The sequence below is a fragment of the Oncorhynchus tshawytscha genome, linkage group LG25 (assembly GCF_018296145.1).
Source record: "Oncorhynchus tshawytscha isolate Ot180627B linkage group LG25, Otsh_v2.0, whole genome shotgun sequence".
Classification (NCBI taxonomy): Eukaryota; Metazoa; Chordata; class Actinopteri; order Salmoniformes; family Salmonidae; genus Oncorhynchus; species Oncorhynchus tshawytscha.
The window spans coordinates 18,258,051-18,281,975 of NC_056453.1; the positions used below are offsets into that span (position 1 = coordinate 18,258,051).

At 44.4% G+C, this 23,925-nt stretch overlaps 2 protein-coding genes across 7 annotated transcripts; one reads left to right on the plus strand and one right to left on the minus strand.

Moving 5' to 3' along the window:
* Window positions 1-847: 847 nt before the first annotated feature.
* LOC112224347 (protein unc-13 homolog D-like) lies at window positions 848-13,821 on the plus strand. 4 transcript variants are annotated; one of them, XM_042306048.1, is made up of 34 exons: window positions 848-996; window positions 1,932-1,964; window positions 2,088-2,138; window positions 2,364-2,420; window positions 2,570-2,677; window positions 2,856-2,915; window positions 3,009-3,075; window positions 3,282-3,462; window positions 3,649-3,693; window positions 3,788-3,859; window positions 4,090-4,159; window positions 4,447-4,551; window positions 4,895-4,987; window positions 5,064-5,182; window positions 5,266-5,383; window positions 5,472-5,593; window positions 7,715-7,805; window positions 7,907-7,963; window positions 8,099-8,196; window positions 8,344-8,395; window positions 8,477-8,607; window positions 8,736-8,856; window positions 9,695-9,847; window positions 10,005-10,100; window positions 10,292-10,498; window positions 11,039-11,113; window positions 11,239-11,324; window positions 11,487-11,601; window positions 12,495-12,566; window positions 12,713-12,796; window positions 12,879-12,999; window positions 13,089-13,212; window positions 13,389-13,606; window positions 13,682-13,821. In XM_042306048.1, exons 1-34 carry the CDS (start codon window positions 934-936, stop codon window positions 13,789-13,791), a joined length of 3,375 nt encoding a protein of 1,124 aa, XP_042161982.1. In that variant the 5' UTR covers window positions 848-933; the 3' UTR covers window positions 13,792-13,821. The 4 variants fall into 4 exon arrangements, with proteins under 4 accessions (XP_042161982.1, XP_042161983.1, XP_042161984.1 ...); XM_042306049.1 differs by having other exon boundaries at window positions 11,239-11,318; XM_042306050.1 differs by having other exon boundaries at window positions 5,082-5,182.
* On the minus strand, window positions 13,804-22,989 carry unk (unk zinc finger). Of its 3 annotated transcripts, none has more exons than XM_024387845.2 (15): window positions 22,890-22,989; window positions 21,194-21,518; window positions 20,479-20,688; window positions 19,677-19,853; window positions 19,396-19,526; window positions 19,149-19,284; window positions 18,902-19,019; window positions 18,638-18,725; window positions 18,156-18,523; window positions 16,602-16,815; window positions 16,150-16,245; window positions 15,879-16,064; window positions 15,543-15,724; window positions 15,109-15,369; window positions 13,804-14,962 (listed from the first exon to the last, which is right to left on the minus strand). In XM_024387845.2, the coding sequence occupies exons 2-15, from the start codon at window positions 21,340-21,342 to the stop codon at window positions 14,810-14,812; spliced, it is 2,469 nt and encodes an 822-aa protein (XP_024243613.1). In that variant the 5' UTR covers window positions 21,343-21,518; window positions 22,890-22,989; the 3' UTR covers window positions 13,804-14,809. The 3 variants fall into 3 exon arrangements, with proteins under 3 accessions (XP_024243613.1, XP_024243614.1, XP_024243615.1); XM_024387846.2 differs by having other exon boundaries at window positions 22,471-22,979; XM_024387847.2 differs by lacking the exons at window positions 21,194-21,518; window positions 22,890-22,989 and adding an exon at window positions 20,924-21,088.
* Window positions 22,990-23,925: the final 936 nt, after the last annotated feature.

Genomic DNA, 23,925 nt, shown 5'->3' on the forward strand with positions numbered 1-23,925 from the left:
GGCTTGTAAGTAAGCATTTCACTGTAAGGTCTACCTGTTGTATTCGGAGCATGGGACAAATAACATTTGATTTGATTTGACACAGGAACACACACACACACACACACACACACAGGCCTAATCTGCAGTTTTTTTTGCAGTGAGAAACATGCATGGAGGTATTTTTCTAACATCTATTTAGGCATATTAAAACATTTACGGATGTGATTACAAATATGGGTATGGCCATGTCGGCACACCCCTAGCGCTGCAGCACCCCCTAAAAGATGGAGCCTTTAGTAGTCCTGTATAAGCGGACCGATATAGTTGTCTGTAACACGGGCTAAAAAATGTATTCAGCACTGCAGCACCACTACCAACCGTTAGCGAAAATATCACAGCCCTGTGGCATGTGTAAGGCCCTGAGAGCCATAGTTATAGCCTTCTTGGTCAGGCAAGTCTCAGACCCCTTACATTGTGTTGCACACTGAGCTTAGACCAAGCAATGTTGCCTAAACCAAGATGTTGATGAAGTCACCGAGGTTCACTGTAGCTTCTAGAGGAAGCTTGGTGTTGATGGGCTTATAAGTTTTGTTGAAACAGAGACAAATGAGAAGAGAACACCATGCAGGGGAGAGAGAAACATGCCATGTTCTTGAAAGTGATGGATGGTGTGTGTGTGTGTGTTTGTTTTATGCGTTTGAGTGTGTGTACACTACTGTATACAGTTTGCAAGAGAAAGAGAGAGATGGCATTTGGACAAAGATAAAGAAACGGTTGCAAGTTACAGCAACCACCTTCAACAGGAAATGATGACTTCCTGTTGCTAAGCGATAGCACAGCTCTCTCGTATAGCCTCTCATCTACTAGACACAGCAGACAACACACAGCCACACACACTCAGTCATACAGTCTCACCAAAGACGGGCATTTGGCTGTCCGTCCACCCCAACCATGATGACAAGCCAGGATGGATTCTCCAGAACGGAAGACGACCTACTACAACCTCCCGATCAAGCAAGTACCAAACTTTGTCATGTAGAAAATAAGTGAATTTAATGAGTTCATATTTGTAATACGCAACGAAATAAATCCAAAGCATTCGTCTTCTGTGAAACACCTTTATTGTACTGGCATTGGCCCATCTTATTAGAAAGGGTTTATATTGCGTGTTTGGCACTATGTTTATCATCAGGCTCATGTGTGTGTTTAGAGTTCGATGTCCTCTTAGATAACAGTTTGGGAGGATGGTTCTCTACGGATGCTGAGGTCAAATTGGTTTGCAAAACTTTATTTCCCGCATCAGTTAAGTTTTGAGTGACTTCAAAATACCTTTTGTGTTGAGAAGAAATGTGTCATGATCATTGATGTTTTAATAACACTTTAATTATCGTTAATGTACTCGTTGTGTAAGCATTACATGCAGTCCATTTGGTATTTCTAGATAAGATGTGACCATGAATCATACTTCGGTACTACTCGGTACTACATGAGGTCAGATGATACTGTATGGAGAGGGATGTGTTTTCACTTTTCATAAAAGAACCACAGACAAGACATCCATAGTTTTAATACCTGTGTGTGTGTGTGTGTGTGTGTGTGTGTGTGTGTTTGTGTGTGTGTGTTCATGTTTTATGTGCATCATTTTTTATCCAATCCTAAATTTGTGTACAGAGACTGGAGTAGTGTAGTTTCTTTATCGCCTTCAATGAGGAAGTCCCTGCCAGAATCGATGCCTATCTGACTTGTGTCACCCTGACTATGCATGGGATTGTTTCACATTAAAACTCAGACATTTCTCAAGCTCCCCACTATTGCATAATTGCTATGTCCCAGCAGGTACATTTGGCCTATCTATGGCGTGGATTTCTAGGATAAGTATAGGGCCAGGGGTTTCTTGACCACCAGTGGCTAAACTGTGTTGTTTCCCTTCTACATTTGCCTCCACACAGACTCGTGGGTCAACTTGGAACAGACAGAGACAGGTAGAGTGAGAAGAGACTCTATTTTAAATATGCACAAAATATGAATGCTATTTTGCGATACATGCTTCCCACAACCAAGGTTTCCTGTATTACGGTATTGTGTGTAACCCCTCTGTCTCTCAGAGCTCCCCTGCCTGTAAACTGGGGATGACCAGGAAAGAGAAGGACACGAGGGTAGGTCCAGCTCCTTTTTTCTCCACATAGGGACACGGGTGGTTAAACGAGCTAAAGCCTTGTGCTGCAATGAATATCATACTCAATGATGTTGTGTCTTGATTGTATTTGCCATTATCAAATAAACTATTAAGTAAGTTTGTACACCATCACTTTATGAACTCTGACTTCAGCATTTCCTGAATACAGCGCACACAGTAGATAACAGGATCGATGTACTTTCAGGACTTTAAAGAGAATGAGAACCCAGAAGAGAAGGAGAAAAGACATAAGGAGCAAGAGGTATCATCGCTGCAACTTACAGGAATTGTGCTCGCTTTCATTGGCTTTTTCTCTACAGCAGGCTGCATTAGTAGTCCTTTTAGAGTCCCTATTGAAGGTTCATGTTTGTCCATCTTCTCTCTCTTTCTCCCACATCTTTTCCCTCCCAGCTCAAGTCGCTGTATAAAGAGCTGCTGTACACTATCACCCACAAGCTGGGGAAGCCAGCCTCGGCAGAGGTCTTCACTGACAACCAGCTGCACCAATACATCCGAGAGGTGATAATCTAAACGAACAAACTCAGCTAACCCTATAATGTACTAACCCTCTCATTTACATGACATCTAACCACACTCTCTCTGTCCTCAACCTCTCACAGACCAAATGCTGTGCTCTGATTATTTCATTGTCCCAATACTAATACCTTGTTGCTATCAAACTACCCCTCCCCTTTAGGCTTTCTCTATGGCAGTGGAAGAACACCAGAGTCTGACAGAGAGGGTCCAGAACACGGAGGTGAGTTAGCAGAAGAGTTTCAAAGGTCTATGAGAAGCCATTTGACCCAGCAGTATTTACCTATACAGTATCTAAGGGGGATCTTGTCCACAGCCTCCAATCTACTGTCTGATGGCCACTGTGAAGGAAGCCAAGGGCATCCTGGGAAAAGATGTCAGTGGTACGTCATCCTCACCTCAGATCTGTGAACACAATTCATTTCACTTAGGGTTAGAGTGAACTATTTTGATTATCTGGAGTTGGCAAGAGATTTCTCTATTTTGGTTGGTCCCTTTAGGAACTACAGATCTGGCAGAAGTTTTACTATTGTGGCATGCGAATCCAACTATAGCTGACCTCCAGTGGGTTGTGTTATGTTGTCCCCAGGTTTCAGTGACCCATACTGCTTACTGACCATCCTGGAGGATGAGAAGGAGAGCAGGACACGGCGGTCCAGACCTAAACCCCGTAAAGCCGTGGTGAAGGACGCCGTCTCAGACGAGAAGGTTTACACGACAGACACAAAAAAACAGACCCTCAACCCCATCTGGAACCAGACCTTCATACTGTGCGTGAAGGAACATTTACATAGAACATAGAACCTATAAATATAACAAATCTATGAGTTTACTTTACATAGGGTGCCTTGAAATAGCCTGGTTCCTTGAACATCCTGACAAAGTGAACACTGAAGCTTCTCCATGTGGTGTCTCTCATGGAGATTGTAAACATATTTCTTCCCCTGGGCTGGTAGGGAGTTTGAAGACACTGCAGTGGCCAGCTTCCACATTGAGATGTGGTGAGTTTCCAGTAAACCACTGTTCTGTTAGGTTGAAGTAAAATAAACTCAATCTGTTACTTCATATTCATTCTGAACAATCTCTCTCTCATAGGGACAAGGATGAGGAGTTGTCTCTGGCACAGAAGCTAGAGGAGATCCGAACCAATTTTCATGGACTGAGGAGGTAGAGCTTGCATACACACATGCGCTCGCTCGCTCACGCACACACACACACACACACACACACACACACACACACACACACACACACACACACACACACACACACACACACACACACACACACACACACACACACACACACACACACACACACAATAACACACACACACACACACACAACACACACACACACACATTATCCCAATGTTGATTGTTTCTGATTGCATTCAGGATGATCAAAGATGCTAAGAAGGAGAAAGGCCAGGATGATTACTTGGGAAGCGTTGTGCTGAGACTGGAGGTAAAGCAGTACCAAAACACACATGCTCCCCCACCCTGATGCTCACCAAGCAACACTCCTAATGTGTGTGTGTGTGTGTGTGTGTGTGTGTGTGTGTGTGTGTGTGTGTGTGTGTGTGTGTGTGTGTGTGTGTGTGTGTGTGTGTGTGTGTGTGTGTGTGTGTGTGTATGTGTGTGTGTGTGTGTGTGTGTGCGTGCGTGTGCGTGCGTGCGTGTGTGTGTGTGTGTGTGTGTGTGTGTGCGTGTGTGTGTACGTGTCTGCGTGTGTGCGTGTGTGCATGTGTGAAGGACCTGCATTGTACAGAGGATAACTGGTATGTTCTGGAGCCGAGGACAGAGACTTATCCAGATCGGGGCCAGTGTCATCTGCAGCTCAAATTCATCCATAAAGAGGTATGGAGCTCAAGTCCCTCTACAGCTCTCTAGTGGCAAATTATGCTTAATAATAAAGTAAAATTGGTCAACATAAATGAACACACCAAACCAAAATTGTCAATCTACACATCTAGTCAGATGAGAGAAACACCCAAGGGGCAGGGTGGTCTTTCTCTTACAGTAACTGTGAGATATATATATATTTTTTAAACAATGTTTTATTAACAGTTAGTAATAGTTGTTGATCTATAGTAAGCTCAGGTTATCACTTGTAGTTGGTGATGTGTCTGCTGTACAATTGTATTTTATTGTATGTGAAGAAAGAAACAGACTGATTATAGTGTTTGTTTGTCTGTGACAGAGAGACGGGACATTGAGTGCTGGTCGTAGTGCTTACGTCAACTACTGTGGGATCCTACTGCAGTTTGTCCAGTCACACATCTCTAAACAGCAGGTAATAAATGTTCAGTTCCAACATTTGACAGTCATACATACATACAGCCTGTACATCTAGTGGTTAATCTGTGAAGGTAATACACCTGCCTCAGGGTAGTGTTCCATGGAAGGGGGAGTTGTGTGGGGAGGGACAGACCCTGTTGGACCTCTACGCCACTCAGTGTAACCTCTCACCTTTCCTGCAGGACCTGGCGTAAGTAGGCTACCACACACTCAAAACACATACACACATCTACACTCGTTTACATGTTCAAATTGACACTATATGTTTTATAGGAAGTGGATGGCCTACAGTAAACTATACCAGAGTTTAGAGGTGGACTCCTCAGTGCTGCTCCAGCAGCTGACCAGTATAGAGTACCACTGGCACCAGCAGGATCTGCCCTACCAACAGGTAAGACAGGCTTTACTTTGCTTTGATTGCATATTATATACTGTGTATATCATTTACTAAGGAAATAAACACGAACATATGTGTTCAGAAACAGGAGCTAGGGGACTCTCTCCGTGGTTTCCTACAGTACGGACTGTGTCTCGTGGCCAAATACAGAGACATCTTTCCCCCAACGCAGGACGCTACCCCTCGCTTACACAGACTGCTCAGGTACCCTGCTGTATGTGTGTGTTTGTATTTGTATTTATTATGGATCCCCATTAGCTGGTGCCTTCCTGGGGTCCATCAAAATTAAGGCAGTTATACAATTTTAAAAACATTACAATTACATTCATTACAGATTTCACAACACACTAAGTGTGTGCCCTCAGGCCCCTACTCCACTACCACATATCTACAACACAAAATCCATGTTATCATGTGTGTGTATGCATGTGTCTGTGTCTATGTTGGTGTAGCTTCACAGTCTGCGCTGTTCCATTAGGTGTATTTTTATCTGTTTTTTAAAATCGGATTCTACTGCTTGCATCAGTTACCTGATGTGGAATAGAGTTCAATGTAATCATGGCTCTATGTAGTCCTGTTCACCTCCCACTGTCTCTTCTGGACTTGGGGATTGTGAAGAGACTCTGGTGTCATGTCTTGTGGGTTATGCATGGGTGTCTGAGCTGTGTGCTAGTCATTTCAACAGACAGCTATGTGCTTTCAACATGTCAATACCTCTCACAAATACAAGTAGTGATGAAGTCAATCTCTCCTCCACATTGAGCCAGGAGAGATTGACATCCATATTATTCATGTTTTTCTCTCTGTGTACATCCAATGGCCCGCCGTGCTGCTCTGTTCTGAACCAATTGCAGTTTTCCTAAGTCCCTCTTTGTGGCAGCTGACCACATGACTGAACAGTAGTCCAGGTGCGATAAAACTAGGGCCTGTAGGACCGGCCTTGTTGATAGTGCTGTTAAGAAGGCAGAGCAGCGCTTTATTATGGACAGACTTCTCCCCATCCTAGCTACTGTTGTATCAATATGTTTTGACCATGACAGTTTACAATCCAGGGTAACTCCAAGCAGTTTAGTCACCTCAACTTGCTCAACTTCCACATTATTTATTACAAGACTTTGTTGAGGTTTAGGGTTCAATGAATGATTTGTCCCAAGTACAATGCTTTTAGTTTTTGAAATATTTAGGACTAACTTATTCCTTGCCGCCCATTCTGAAACTGACTGCGACTGTTTTAATAAACACATTATATATGGAACAATTCCTGATTCTACCTGGATTATGTTGGAGAGGCTTCCATTAAAGAACACCCTCTGTGTTCTGTTAGACTGGTAACTCTTTATCCACAATATAGCAGGGGGTGTGTTGGTTCTGTTTTTCTGTGCTCCGTTTTATTTACTTACCAAATAAGGAACACTCCAAATGTGCACTTATAAATCATAACAGTTTGAATCAAAATACAGCTGTAGACTGAAGTCAAAGATCAAACATCACGTATACAACTGATGCCTCTCATGAGATCTGCCCCATAGGAAAAGTCCAAGTTGCTTTTATCATGCTTGTAGTCAACCCCCTGTGATGTCACTGCATACGTCATTACCTACTACTCCTCAGACCAAGCCCATGCATACACGGCTATACTAACTGGCAAGAGATACAATAGTTCCAGTCTTTTCTAAGGCCTCAGCAGTAAATGTCCACTCCCCCAAGTTGATTTATAGAGGTATGTCTGACTAGCCTCTTATCTCTTCTACTCCCCTGCAGGGCTCTTTGTTTATCTTTGAAATGCTTTCTCACAGACCCCATTTCTTTATAAGAGGCAGAGACTTAAAAAAGACAGTGGAACAATTCTAAAACCTTACAATGCATATATATAATGTTAATCTGTAGCCTAGGATCCTATAAATGTAGAGGAGGGGTCCCATAGCCCCTCCCCTTCTATTAATACAACATAAGCATAATCAATTATTACAATACATCAATCATTTGGTGCAGCCACTATCATGACCCCAATTTGACCCATCAGGTGTAAAGCCATAACACTTACGTTTTTCCGACAGCAGACCATGATCGATAATGTCAAAAGCCGCACTGAAGTCTAACAAAACAGACCCCACAATATTTTTATCATCAATTTCTCTCAGCCAATCATCGGTCATTTGTGTAAGTGCTGTGCTTGTTGAATGTCCTTCCCTACACGCGTGCTGAAAGTCTGTTGTCAATTTGTTTACTGTAAAATGTGCGTGCGTGCGCGTGTGTGTGCGCGTCGTATATTATGTGTTTATTAAAACAGAGCTAATGAACAACCTGCGTGTTGATTTGTTCTAGGATCCTGTCTCAGGTCTGTAAGACGCAGGCCTTTCAGAAGCTGAACGCAGCTCAGTTTGACCTACATGACGAGGTCAACGAGGCTGTGCACGTAAGTACACATAGAAAGACTACTATGAAGTGTACAGTTAATACTGTGAACGATCCACAGAGCTATTACTCTGTAAGACTAAACGTCCTTGCTTGCCTCAGTCTGGTACACAGGAGTGGTTCGCCATAAAGAAAGGGCTACACCAGCCCATGACCAAGGTAGGCTACAGACAAAGGAGGAGAGACCCCCTCCCACATATCAATTTCAAAGCACATCATGCACTTCTTTACACACTTTCCCTTTACACACATTCTGTAACTTTATCCCCCCCCCCCCTATTTCCCTCTTCCCAGGACCTGACAGAGACCGTGAGTGCTCTCTCTAGGCTGATAGGTGAAGTACAGCAGGACATCAAGCACAACAAGGACAGCTGGAATAGAGTGTTTGTCAGGTAAGAGACAGACAACCATACAGAATATAAGTATGGTGGGAGGTGTCATTATCTGTCTTCAGTACGAAGAAGGTCTGGTTGTTTGACATACGAATGGACTTGAATGAGGTTGTTTCTCTCTCTCTCTCTCTCTCTCTCTCTCTGTAGTGCTGTGCAGGTGGATGTGTTCACTGTAGTCTACCAAAAGCTGGACTTCCTGGTAAGTGGAGTCCAGCGTTTTTTACTCTCTACCTCTCTCTCTCCTCTGTATAACTCACACCTTTTCCCCTCTCTCCTGTAGCTGGCGGGGGAGGTGAGACACACTCTAAGCCTGTTGGAGGGTGAGATGGAGCAGAATCTAGCCAATAGCCTGTTCCCTCTCTACCTAAGTCTACAGGTCATCCACAAAGACAAGGCCTTCCTACAGAAAAGGTCAGAGATTACTCCCTTATGCTACATACTCAGTAGTACACACTACTTATACACTACTCCCTTATACATACTCAGTACTTCACACTACTACACTATATAATAGAGCTAAGGCTGTTGTGTTGTTTCAGGGGTAAACTGTTGGAGCTGACTAACTTCCATGAGGGCTTCCGTGAGGCGCTTCCCTATTGGTTGAACAAGGCCTTCAGCACCACTCAGGACAGGGTGGAGAGAGCTGTACAGGTGGACCAGGTAACATACTGTTATAACACAGCACCTAGAATAGAATGGAATTCCACCCACTCCTCAGTCAAAACTACCTTTCTCCCTCCAGCAGAGGCGGGACTTCAGCCCCTTCGCCAGGTTAAATACACACACCTGCAGACAATTAGTGGCAGCCTGACAAACCTCCAGTTGATACCTTTCGGTGTTGGTAGTAGTTCAATAGGTTATACCTTTTACCTGTTGATGCATTTATTGAAAATACATCATCTGTACCATCCTGTCATCCCTGCTATTACATTCTATGATTAAAATAGGCTATAGCCTTTTGGACTGTTCTCCATCTCTCTGTGTGTTCTTACCGACACAATTTCCATGGTAGCCCATACCAACATCAGCAATACAACCTATACAGTTATATTATTCAATTGAATAATATAATAAAGTAGAATAGATACCAGCTACAATATTCACTGTACACCTTAAAGTTGCACTCCAGTCTCCTTTTTCACCTGATATACTCAACAAAGGGCACATCTCGATATGTGGTCGAGGTATCCTCGTGATTTGGCACAAGTGGGAGGATTGGACTTTCCTATTTTGTTCTCTATTGCTCCTCTACTTTTCCCTCCAAGCAAGGGAGGAGACCGATGACATCAGAGGGCACCATCAGACCAACTCCCTGAAGGCCTACATCTTGAAGTTTGCAAAAAAAAAGCACTATTTTCCTCAAAACATATTTGTCTACATTACAGTATTTATACGTGGGATATTGTTTTTCAACAGGAAAAGTTTTTTTTAAATGTCTGAAGTGCGTCTTTTAAAGCCAGGTAAGATACTTACTCACTCCCTCCCTCTCTCCCCCAAGCTCCAGCCGCTGCAGTCGGGCCCGGTGCCCATAAAACACAGCTCGTCAGCAGTAGACCTGGTGACCTGTGTCCAGCCCATCTGTCAGCTGTGGGAGCAGCTCTCCTGGCCAGACCCTGAGGAGGCCTTCATGCTCATGGTCAAACTCACTGAGGTACTGCATCATAAACATACATTGTCATGCAAGTACACATAGTATCTCATCATAAGTAGACAAGGACATGCTCTAGCATACATTATCATACACAGATTTACTATTGGCATACACGTTTTTTGCTCATTTTTCGTGTGTGTGTGCGGTGTGCATTCAGGACGTGTGTAAGATTGTGATGAACTACTGTCGTATCCTGAAGGAGCGGGTCAGGGAGCTGTCTGAGAACTCAGACCCCGGCAGAGCTGTCAACATGGTGAGGGGAAGAACACTCCTCCCTCTATCCACTTCCACTTTCATTTATTTTCCCTTCTCTCTTTCTACTTGTGTCCATCTCGATCACAATCTTTGTGTGTCTATCTCCTCTTCTGTCAACTATATTTAAGTGAATTATGTTCATGGCCATCACTCTGTGTCTCTCCCTCTTTCACCCTCCCCCCACCCCAGCTGTGCGTAGTAGTGAATGACTTGGAACACCTGAGGTCAGTGCTGATCCGCCTGCCCCAGCAGCTGAACTGGGCAGGGCTTCGAGAACGTACCCTTCACGTGATAGGGGACCCTCAGTTCCACAACGTGCTCCCCTCACAGCTGCTGCATGCACAGGGGGTCCTCAACAAAGAGATACGCTCTGCCTTAGAGACCGTTGGACGGAAGGTAGGGGCGTAGGAGAGAGGGGTGGGGTTCAATGGAGGAGAGTCAAAAGAGACCTAGACCAGGGCTGCGCTCAGCACGTTTTTACGTTCTGGAACGTTCAGTTGAACGGAAACGGTGCTGTACTGAATGACCAGTTAAAAAACGGGGAGGGTGTGGGTTGGCGAACGCTGTCAGCATGGCCACTTCCCTTTAAATACATCACTCAATGCTTCAAGCCACACCACGCCACACCCACCAAACGGGAGCAAAACATACCTCAAAGTCTGTTCAAGAACTTACAAGAACATTTTGGGGAAACGTGTCGTTCAGTACAAACCGTTCCGCAACGTAGCAAACGTTCAGGCGAACTGAACGCACCTCAACTAACATTTTCAATTCAGTCTTGGCCTCTAGCATTTCTTAATGAACCAAATCTAAAACAAGGCCAAACCAGGAAGTTCAGCCGCCCTTTATGACCCAAACGCTTCAGAAATTGGCCTATAGTCACCTTCATTAATATAGTTTATAGTTATTGAAGTAGCTCTCTCTCTCTCTCTCCAGCTGAATTCAGACATTGCGATGTACGTCCGCAGCATGTCTACTCGATGCAGAATCCCCTCCAAGTCCACGGAAGAAGTAAGAAACTGCCGTCAGCCATTTCCGATTCAGCAATACCGATTTTATAGACAAACATTTCCTTGACTTATGAAGAGCATATTACTGTAACTGGCACGAACTGTTCCATGTGTCCCCTACCGTAGGCTGTGGTTCCCCTGATAAAATATCTGGAGAGAGAACTGCAGTACATGAATGAGAACCTAGTCCAAGAGAACTTCAACAGGTACAGGTACACACACCTGTAGCGCCAATCACACACTCTTTCTGGTTCAACTGCTGCTGAACATGTATCACCCTCTTTGTTCCAGCATGCCTGTATGAATATCTTAGAGTAGTAGTTGCCAAGCCTTTCAAATATTCTCGTCATCTCCACTCTTCCTTCCTTCCCCAGTCTGTTGACTCCGTTGTGGACTAACTCCATAAGGACCTTATACCAGGTAGCTACACAGCAGAAGCAGGAGGATGGACTCATGGTGTTCTGTCAACGACTGCAATTCACACTCCAGGTTAGTTAAGTACTGAGTACACACTCCAGGTTAGTATGGTACTGAGTACACACTCCAGGTTAGTATGGTACTGGGTACACACTCCAGGTTAGTATGGTACCGGGTACACACTCCAGGTTAGTATGGTACTGAGTACACACTCCAGGTTAGTATGGTACTGAGTACACACTCCAGGTTAGTATGGTACTGAGTACACACTCCAGGTTAGTATGGTACTGGGTACACACTCCAGGTTAGTATGGTACTGGGTACACACTCCAGGTTAGTATGGTACTGGTACCGGTACACACTCCAGGTTAGTATGGTACTCCAGGTTAGTATGGTACTGACACACTCCAGGTTAGTATGGTACTGGGTACACACTCCAGGTTAGTATGGTACTGAGTACACACTCCAGGTTAGTATGGTACTGAGTACACACTCCAGCACACTCCAGGTTAGTATGGTACTGAGTACACACTCCAGGTTAGTATGGTACCGGGTACACACTCCAGGTTAGTATGGTACCGGGTACACACTCCAGGTTAGTATGGTACTGTATGGTACTGAGTACACACTCCAGGTTAGTATGGTACTGAGTACACACTCCAGGTTAGTATGGTACTGAGTAGGTTAGTATGGTACACACACTCCAGGTTAGTATGGTACCGGTACACACTCCAGGTTAGTATGGTACTGAGTACACACTCCAGGTTAGTTAAATACTGAGTACACACTCCAGGTTAGTATGGTACTGAGTACACACTCCAGGTTAGTATGGTACTGAGTACACACTCCAGGTTAGTATGGTACTGAGTACACACTCCAGGTTAGTTAAATACTGAGTACACACTCCAGATGAATACATTATTCTTAAATACACACTTCAGAACATTTCTGACTGCGTGTTGCAGTGTCTGGAGCAGTGTTTTCATGCTGAGGGGAATGGACTGCCACTGGATACTCTTCACGTTGACAGCTACAAGGTGAGTTCATGTTGGTTACATTTCACATTATATTGTTAGAAACATATATGGTTCTATAAGGACATGTAGAAACATGAAATGGGGGGGGCCTTGGGTTATAAACACTATACAATAACTCTCTTTCCTCTCTCTACTCATTCATTAAGATTCTGAAAGCTCATCTGACACACAACTCTCTCAACTGCCAGCAGCTCATAGAGAAATTTCTGGATAGAAAAGTATGGGAGCAGGTAAGATACTATTTTATTTGTGTTGTATAACAGTAAAAAGCATTGCTATAGAGAATACATTGAATCTGTGTTTGTGTAACAGAAGGTTTACAGTGGAGAGAAGTACGGCGCAGTCACACTCCTAGCATCCTACAGGAGGTCTGACCATAGACTTAGAGTGGAAGTGTTGAATGCAGCTAACCTCCTACCTATGGACTCCAACGGTAATTGGTTTCCTCTCCTTGTCTCCTTCTAGACAGGTCAACTAGACAGGTCTTCTTACAGATCAGATATGTCTCCCGTCTCTCTCCAGGTTCCAGTGATCCGTTTGTCCAGTTGCGTCTGGAGCCTGGTCATGTGTTTTCTGAGGTGGAACCTCGCACCACCCAGATCAAGAACTGTGACCTCAACCCCCTGTTCGACGAGGCCTTCGAGTTGTAAGCACTAGCTCCAACTGCTGCCCTTCCGTCGCTACATTGGTGTCAGCGGATAATCCAAGTCTCTCAGATCTTTTCCACTTTAACCTTGCCTCCTACTCATCACTGCCCTTAGGACCCATACAAGTAATTCTCTCTCATTCTCCTCTTCTTCTTCTTTATGTACTCCCTGTCAGTCTGGTGTCAGTGGAGCAGTGCCAGGCTGCGGGGGCGTGTCTGGTGGTGACAGTGTTGGACTATGACACCCTGACAACAGACGACTTCGAGGGGGAGGCCTTCCTGGCTCTGAAAGCAGTGCCGGGGGTCGGAGGGGGATCAGGGGACAGACAGGGGCACCAGCCAGACCCCTCCCCGGCCCAGATACGCCTGCCGCTCATGCACCCCAAACCAAACGGTATGATTTGGAATTCAATTCTGTGAAAATTAAACACAAAGGTGTATGATACTAAAGTGTGTGTGTTCTCTCCAGATGACAGTATCCTGAAGCTGTTGGAGTCGAGGAGAGGAGAGAGGGAGGCTCAGCTGTTTGTGAAGAAACGCAGACAGAGAGAGAAACAGTCACAGGAGGGGAAACAATAACACACAGCTTCATCCAAAAATATACATTTGTTTTATTTTTTTATACCAAAACACACAAAAATGAATCACTGTTGGTGGATGCAGTAGGACAAGGTGTGAACTTTGTGCCAGGTCTATGTATAGTAGTGATCGTGTCTTTTCACTGGTTATCAACACACCCACACACCCCTGCTGTTTCCAAAGCCTGACACCTGGTGTAGTCAGTGCATGTAGCAAGTATGACATACAAGAACTGTGTATATTTGACATGAGTTTGACATACTGTGAAATATCAAAATGCTTACAAATGTAAATTATGCCCCAAAAACATTATACATAGATTTTTATAAAAAGAAAAGGCTGGCATTTGAGTTAACGTGAAGCGCCTTGTTATTAAAATGAAAAATCGGCATAATTTCAGACTACACAATTGACTAGTACATTTTTCTTGATTGTGTTAACATTCTTTCCGGTTAACAAAGAATAATAATATTAGACTGCAAACCTGAGTCAGTCACGCACAGAAACTATCTGTAAGCAACACAGACTGCTGCGTCCAAATAGTTTAACATGGCTTTCCTTCCTTAATCTGCAATTTCTTTGTAGGCTTCCACCATATGTCCTTCCTGTAGTTTCAGATCAGTGTGAAGGAGACAAGGAAGCCTTTTTATACTATTGAGATGCAGCCCTATTCTTCCTCGGACTATAAGTCTCCTTAGCAAAACAATAATAACTAACGGTAAAAACTAAAACCTTGTACTCCTTCAAATGGTGGCCCACTTAGGCTGCATCATGAGATGGCTGTCTGGATCATACATGCCTTTAACAACTGAGTCAGATTGTTGATTTAGCTTGTAATGGTTAAAGCCAGGTCTGTGGTTAGGGCTGATCCTGAATCATTTCTTATGGACGGGTAGTGCATGTAAAAAAAAAAATCTGATCTTGAATCAGTGACTATATGGACCGGAGGCTGGTCTTTGGGCTGGTCTTTGAGTGAGGATACCATATCTATATATGGGCTATAGATAGTAGAGTTAGGTCAGGATAACTGATCTAGGTTCTGTTCTGGGCAAAGGGGGCACTCTGTAGAGCTGGTGCAGCTGTCACACAGTAGACCATGTCCACAGGGCAGCGAGACCGATCCCTGCTCTCCACACGTCACACAACATTGACACTGCTTTCTATACACCACCTGGATAAGGGGAAAGAAGTGGGGGAGAGGAGAGGTAAAATAAATGTCTGCTGGTTAGTTGGGGAATGTTTCACATCAACAAGCATAGCTCTGTGTGTATGTGAGTTTGCATGTGTATACTGCAAATATCAGTGTCTCTCCTTTACCTGTTCCACAGTGTGTAGACATGTACAGAGCTGGGCCTGCAAACTGAGGACAGACTCTAGAGGCAGTCTGTGGAGCAGCTGGAGCTGGTGGAGGCCCAAGTGAGGGTTCTCTCCTGTCCTCATGCTCTCCAGCGCCTCCTGGAGAAGGGAGGTCTGTCTCTTTGCCGCCTCCTCAGCCTGCCTGGCCCGCTCCGCTTCAAGAGCTGACCGACCGGCCGAGCCACGAGACTCCTCTGCATCAGACTTCAACACCGCCCACGACTGGAGCGAGAGCGGGATGTAGAGTACGGGAGGGTGATGAGTGAAAAGAGGGAGAGAGCAACAGAGGGAGAAAAGGGGAAGGAAGAGAAAAAAATGTTTTAGTCTGACCCATCTGTTGGTTTATTTGTGTACACTAACATGCACACACACACACCTACTCCCACTTCTCGTACCTGTGCTGTATGTCTCCAGGTGTGGTCCCAGTGTTTCAGTAGTCTGTTAGCATCGTCTAGTTCCTGTCGGACCCGGGCTGTCTCCATGCTCTGGCCCATGGTGGGTATCAGGGCCGGGGGCGTACCGGGAGAACCCTGGCCTGATGGGTGCTCCCAGATACTACTGCTCATACCATTCAGACCTGCAATACAGGAGACATGGAACACATGAGACATGTATTTAGCTGAGGTGTCTTTGGAATGTATGGGAGAATTAAAGAATTATACACATTTTAAAACACTAATTTTGTAGGATTTGGGCAGAAAAACACATGATCTAAAAAGATATGCACAAACCTAAAGAGCTATGCGATGGCCCCAAGAAGCTGCTTTCTGATTTGCTGGGCTGCGATAGATGGGAGGAGAAGAATGGCGATTGGTGGGCTCTGATTGGTGGAGAGGGCGAGGGGGAGCTGAAAGGGGCAGAGCTGCAGAGGGTTCCTGGAATGTTGACAGGAGCAGAACTCTGGAGCTGATTTCCTCCTGCAACATAAATAAATAATTGAATTAATCAATCAATCATGAAATTCCACTCAGGTGTGTGCATGTGTCTTGGCTCCATACTCACCCAGCATGGCTCTGGGAAGAGCCGAGCTGCTGTCCAGACTTCTCTGCAGGGCAGACATGCCAAAGTCATTCAGGTCCAGGTCATCCAGAGCTGACTCTATACAACACATTATCAACCAAAACATCAGTCTGTCAGATCTGTCCCACATTATTAACCAAAACATCAGTTTGTCAGATCTGTCCCACCTTATCAACCAAAACATCAGTCTGTCAGATCTGTCCCACCTTATCAACCAAAACATCAGTCTGTCAGCTCTGTCCCACAGCAATCAAGTGGCAATATTCTTCAGCGATATCCCATGTAATTGCCCCTCAGGGATAAATAATGTTTTTTTTTAATTGAATGGAATGTTAGGAAGTGAACTACAATAGTTAGCTACTTTTACAAATGGCTAGCTCCTCTAAGAGTAATAAGAGTTTAAAAAGTCTACTGTGCCTGTGTGACTGACTCACCCACTACAGACTCGACGGTGTCGCTGGTGGGATAGAAGGGCAGTGCGTTGGCATTCATGCCCGGGAAGAGGCCTGGTGCTGGGGCTCCATGGTGGTGGTGGCCCTGGTGGAGGGGTCCAGGAGGGGCAGGGCTGGGAGGGGTGGCTGCCAGGCTGGAGGGAACACTGGAGGAGAGACTCAGAGGACTACCCACTGGGAGGAACACCAGCAGGTCCTAGAGAGAGCGAGAAGGGTGGTGGTGGTATCTTCTATACAGACTAGTGTAGATATAGTACAATAAGCAATGTTGCCTAATAGTTTCTGCATTCAATAATGTGATATTACTGCCTTACAGAGACATCAAGACAATGAATGACAAGCTGGCTGAAGCAGCAACAGACACCCAAGCCAATAATGTGTAATTATCAAAATGAAAGGAGGACCAAGGCACTCTTCATATAATTAATTAAAATGCCTTTATTTGTATAACATGTTCAATAGAAACAAAGTTTTAAAAATCAGATGTGTTTCGGCTGCATGGCCTTCGTCAGGGAGGACAAAGAAATAATACAATGTCCTCTTTTGAACAGCTTTTCAATGAGCCCTAATTGGAAGGGGGAGTGGTTACATAATTGATTGGACACACCTAGTAAGCAGTACTATACACATTAAAAAGTGAAATACTGTAGCTATGTTTTCATAAAAATACAACTCCAAGCTAGAAGTATTAGAACACTTAGAAAGGTAGTTCTAACCTTAAATATGACTGGGAGAAGTGTCAAGAATAAGAAAGCAATATATTCCATAGTACACAGAAAAACATGAACAACAACAGTCTAAACATAGCTGAAGGCAATTGAGCAAAATGTCCACTAGATGACAGCAAATGGACCTATCACAAACCTACAGGAAGGGTGAGAAATCCATATCTTCATTTAAACCAGGGTATTTAGTGGCCTGTAGTGTGTAAATCCATATCTTCATTTAAACCAGGGTATTTAGTGGACTGTAGTGTGTAAATCCAAAAACGTCATGTTTTGCGGTGTTCTAGTGTACTAGGGAATATATTGCTTTCTTATTCTTGACACTTCTCCCAGTCATATTTAAGGTTAGAACTACCTTTCTAAGTGTTCTAATACTTCTAGCTTGGAGTTGTATATTTATGAAAACATAGCTACAGTATTTCACTTTTTAATGTGTATAGTACTGCTTACTAGGTGTGTCCAATCAATTATGTAACCACTCCCCCTTCCAATTAGGGCTCATTGAAAAGCTGTTCAAAAGAGGACATTGTATTATTTCTTTGTCCTCCCTGACGAAGGCCATGCAGCCAAAACACATCTGATTTTTAAAACTTTGTTTCTATTGAACATGTTATACAAATAAAGGCATTTTAATTAATTATATGAAGAGTGCCTTGGTCCTCCTTTCTTTTTGATGACCAATTTACCAGAGAGCACCTTCTGTCTACCAAAATGTACTATTGTGTACCTTAGTAGCACTTCCCTTCCTCCTCTTTCTAATGTGTAATTATAGTTCGAAACTGGTTGATTTTGACAACAATAAAAAAGGTACCTGTTTGCTGTGATGAGACGCCATTTCTCTGTTGCGCTGGTCCATGGTAAAACTCTTCTGTTTGGCATGGTCTTCCCTCTCGTACCCCGGTGCCCTACCGTACCCCCCTTCCCCAGCCCAGGGGGAGAGGGGTTCACCTCCCCCACACACGTCCTCACACAACGACAGCACCCTCCCTAACAGGCCCTGTTCTGCCACACACACCCCCCCTGATGGGGAGAACGGACCTCCAGACAGAGACCCAGATCTTCCACCTCGGCCCCCAGGGCTGGAGCATCCTTCCTGGGCAGGGTGAGGGTCTTGGGGTCCTGGGGGGAGAGGTGGGGAGCTGGGGGTCTGAAACGACAGTTCTTCACTGATAGGGGGCTCTAGGGGACATGAGGAGAAAGAGTAGATCAGTTACTTACTTGGTAACTATCATTTTACAACACGATTTTGCTAACTTTCATTTTACAACACGATTAGGGTGTTGAGACACTTACTGTTGTCAAGGTGTGCAAAGGCACAGAAGGGGCCCCGGGGGCAGCTGCCACACTGCTGCATATCGTTACACTTCGTGGACTTATAGATCTGGAGGCACATCAGACAAAACACACCGTCAGTTAATATAGAGTTCTAATTTGTGTTAAGCAAATGTAGCTAACTCGAACTTTGGCACAAATCTGCCAATGATATAAACGGATGACCTAGTTATAATTTGAGACAAGGAGCGTGTTTCTGAAGTTAGGACGGACCGCATCACGTACCTCAGGGTGAAACTGCTGCTCTGTGCGTGTGTGGCAGTACTGGCATCCCTCTGCCACCTCACACTTACTGGGATCTCCCCACTCCTCACTGTGCTTCACCGCTGGGCACGGCAGCGCTCTGGAGAGGGAGAGAGAGACCCCACACACTTTAGTGTTGTTTTTGGGACACAAGTAAAAAAATCTCTATATTTTTAAACAGGTCATATGACCTGTGTGTGTGTCGAATGGATGTGTGCATGTTTTGTACCTGTATTTGTGTTTGTGTGGACTACGCCGCCTGTCTTTGCTATTGTGGTAGTACGGACAGGCGTAACCTTGGCGACACAGACGAGGAGGCTTTTTACACAGATCTGTCTTGTAGTGGGACAACACATAGGTGTTATCTACAGAGAGAGAGAAAGGGAGAGAAATGTAGTAGCATTGGAATCATGGCCTTCACATGGAACAGCCATTGATCAGTTAAAGGATGTCCATGTGTATGTGTATATTCGTACCCTGCCAACGCGGTTCCTCACTCAGGATCTTCTCAATGAGGGCGGTACTGGCCGCCAGCCCCGACTGGCCCTCCCCCCCTCCTCCCTCAGCAGCCCCCGACCCCCCCTGAGACTCCATCACCTGCACCTCCCTGGAGAGGGGAAGAGGGGCGGACATGGCAACGAGACCCGTTAGAAAGTGGAACAATGAAACAGAAATCTCTGGCTTTGGGTCATTAAACTAAACCTTAATTTGAAGACGAACAGAAGATGTGTCTCCGCTGCACTGTATACCCCTGTACCTGACATCGTAGACGGGACATCGTAGGTCATGTGATCCGTGTGCAAAGGCGCAGTGGGAGCCGTTCTTACTGCAGTGGCCCTTCCCGTCCGTCTCGTGGATACAGGAGCCCGTCTTATAGTACCTCAGGTGGTACCGCCGCTCTGTGTCGCCCGCAGTACGATGCAGGTACGGACATCTGGAAATCACAAATTGGGAAAACAAACTACACGTCTTGCTGGGTCATGTGATACTGTCTCAGAGCCACAGTCTACCGCATTAGCGTTCCCCTTGTGTGTGTTAATAGGCTGAGTGTGTGAAAGTGATAATGTGTCAGCACTTCTCCTGATCTGCCTGAGGCATGGCCCAGAAGGGGGTGGGTGCTGTTTTCAGCTGCAAATCACAGCAGTCAACAACAATCACCTCAGCTATTCAACTGAATGGGTACATCTCATTGATAAACAGTACCCTCAATCTGAAAAGAAAACTCAATCTCAGATTCTTAGGTGCTGTATTATGCAATGCAGAGCATGTTCTGTGTATCTTTAGGATGCAACTCATCACACCGATTGTCAGTCTGCACAGTACGGGGCCGTTTGTTTTGCAAAGTACTTGCAAAGTACTCTCAGCCGAGCAAATCCTACCAGTCTGTCCATGCCTTTAATGTGGGGAACTCAAGAATTGACCCAATAGGGCAGATTTGAGACCCCCCCAAAAACATTGGTTTTAGTGCACCATAAAATAGTGAAGAAAACAAGTGTCTGTCTACTGTACCAATAGATAAAAATCTAAAATCTTTCTCTTCCTCTCTCACACACACTTACTCATCCCCGTCAGAGCAGGTGCCTGTGCCCTCGTCGTATTTGGTGCAGTAGACGTCTGGACTGTAGTTGAAGGTTCCGTCCCGCCTGCGGATGGGCCTGCGGCGCCGCTGGTTCAGAAAGTGCCAGTGGAAGCAGGCAAAGGGCCGGTGCTGGGTACACTTGTGCTGCACAAACAGAGGACACTGTTCTGTCCTGAACTCCTTCAGATACCTGCATAGGGGGGACAGAGAGGGAAAGAGAAGAAATGGGTAGAGATATAGGAGTAGGACATTAGTGCATGTGGTATATTTAATACCAAAAAAATAACAATAGCAAGCTGCACTTCTTAGTTATCACAACTTTTCACCTATGTTGCAGATGTAAACATGCACCCTCCGACTCGCTCTCAAAAACACACTGACACAAAGGCAACTTATGAACCATTAGACCAATTAAAGTGTCTTACACTGTAATTTGAAGGCATATTATCATATCCTGACACAAAATGCCCCCAAACAGTCCAGGGCTACTGTACAAATCCAAACCACGCCAACTCAGTCAACAGTAGGCCTCTCACTTATATTGCCTAACTAGAATTGGTACACACTAACGCAGACCAGCGACAGCTGGTAAAAAATACTTAAAATCAAACCCGACAGGAGCAATTTAACTAATTATCCTAACGTCAGTGGTTTTTGGGTGTGTTTATACACGTGAGGTTGTGTGGTCTACGTACGTGTAGTGTTGAGGCTTCTCAGGCTGTACGTGCAGGACGTTGGCGGGAGACGTCGTGCCACCTGCGGGCGAGGAGGATGAGGAGGAAGAAGGTCCACCGGAGGTCGTAGCCCCCGACGAGGACGGGGGCTTTGTGTGTGTTTTCGACATGTTTTCCTCTTTGAAGCTTTTGTACTAGCGTTCTGTTTCCAGTGTGCGACAAAGTCCGCATTCTTTACCGATGCGCGCTTGCGCCTGGTACGAGGAAGTGGAAGCGTCAGTTCGAAGGGTTTGCTAAGAACTGTGGGGCATGTAGTTCAACATCGTCTGTCCCCTTTGCCTTTAAACTGCAGTCAGTGAAAGACATATAAATATAATTTTAACATAAAACAATTATCTTTATTAGATGGAGCATACATAAAGTTGTACTTGACGTTTGAGTCACACATATGAAATGTGTTATGTGCAAACCAAAGCACTTCCCTCAAACCCTGTGCAAATAATAAATAACAATATTACACGGTTTCCCACCTGTGTGGTCATTCATTAACTATTAGTTACAAAACATGCTCAACTTTTTATTTCACTTTCAAAACAGAATGTTGCTATTACTACTTCCAAGATACCACAGTCGACTGCAGTTACTACACTTTTCCTGCAGTTTCAAAACTGTAATCTTTTTTTACAATGGAAATATGTACAATTGTGTGATATTTAATATTTTCCTGGTCATTCACGAGCAATATGGTGATAAGAGTTATAGCCATCTCTCGAAAACTCTAGGGGGCATTCTGCCTTCTCCCTAGAGTTCTCAAACATTAGCTTCGCACAGGACTGCCTCATGTGAACTACAGTCCCGACGCTGTGTTTTAGCGTCTAGAAACGTCAACAATCATTGCTTGTGATACGGCCTTTGAAACGTATGGCCCTTATTACAGGGCCGGCTCCAGCCTTTTGGGGGGCTTAAGCAAGATTTCTTAAGCAAGATTTGGTTCCTGCAATTCTACACATTTTTCCATTGGGCGAAGTAACATTTTTGCAATTTTATTAAAAAATATATATTGCAATTCTACTTATGTTGGCATGGCGTAGAGATTAATTTTAAAAAATCTGTTTTACAGCTAATTTCCTACAATTCTAATCCATTTTGCCATTGGGTGGAGACACATTTTAGCAGTTTTAAAGCTAATTTCCTGCAATTCTACACATATGTGACTGTTTATGCCTGGAGCCAAACATGCCCTTATCTTTCATCAGTGAGAAAGAATAATTATTTAAATAAAAAATATATACACTTACTATAGGAGTTTTTAACAGATCCATACAACTATGGTATGAGCGCCTCCACCCAACGAAACTACACTTCCCAAGTTACGCTTACACACAGGTGTTCGGAGCATGCTAAATGGCTAATTAGCACAGGTGGTCGCTTCTTGTCTGCCGTCTGTTCTCCGTAAACAAGCGCTGTAACGTGGAAATATGACCATGTGGGAACACCAAAGGTGTCAGCATGCTTCAGTTCAGCTGGTGCCTAGCAGAACTCGGCTAGCCGAACAAATGTGCTTGCATTCTCTCAAATTCCATGATGATCTGGATGCGACTTCCAAATAGATGGAAAGGTAATCCCTGGATTAACTATCTAATGTTAGCTAAATGTAGTAATAAATAATTGACAATTCTGTGAACTGTCTTGGGCAAGTTTTAATTTGATACAGTACCTGTTAGCAAAGGTGTCAACTAGAGAGGCTGTGCAGGAGTTGCAGGGATTTGTAGTCTTGCATGATGTGGCGCAGTGGTCCAAGGCACTGCATCTCTGTGCTAGAGGAGTCACTACAGACCCTGGTTTGATTCCAGGCTGTATCACAACCAGCCGTGATTGGGAGTCCCATAGGGCAGCGCACAATGGGGCCCAGCGTCGTCCTGGTTAAGGTTTGGCCAGTGTAGGCCGTTATAGTAAAATAAGAATTTTAACTGACTTGCCTAGTTTTTTTAAATTGAACCTTTTATTTAACTAGGCAAGTCAGTTTAAATAAAGATGTCTACTTTTGATGCTAATGAACATTTTTTTTTAAATCTTAGAGTAAATAGAGCCTAAATGTCACCTTGTCCGAGAGAGAATCAAATGATTATCAAAACGTCACGCCAGGGTAAGCATACACAAGACACAGCCCTGTTTCTAAAATCTCGTATGAGAAAAATGAATGGTGGAAAAACAATTGGAACCATTTCCCTGTTTGACCGCTAGGTTTTATGGGTATTTTGACACCTCCACTGTGTGGCTCTATTGAAGAATAGCTACTGTTGACCAATCTCCAGGATCCGAACTTCAGTTTGCCTCCAGAAAAATGCGGTTTGCCCGAACAGCCCATCAAAAAAAAAATCACACAATTCAAAAACGTACTCATAATATATGCACGAACTCTACCGAACTATTTCGGCTGTGAAGCATGTGGACGCCTTAACCCTATCAAGGTGTATATCAATTTAACCTAACATGTTTTCCTTGTTCTTTCTCGCTGATATGAAAGATAAGGTCCTTATGCTTCCAAAACCATACCGCAAGCGATGGATGTTAATGTTTAGACCGAACCCCTGGGATCTTAACAAAACTCGCCCCCGACTAAAGAAGTATTTGTTTAATGACTCTTATGTCTCATTTAATGGAACTGAGAGACATGATCAAGAGCTATAGTGATGTCCTTCAAATTGCACAGAATTGTTAGAACATGTTGAGACATGTTATGAATCCCATTT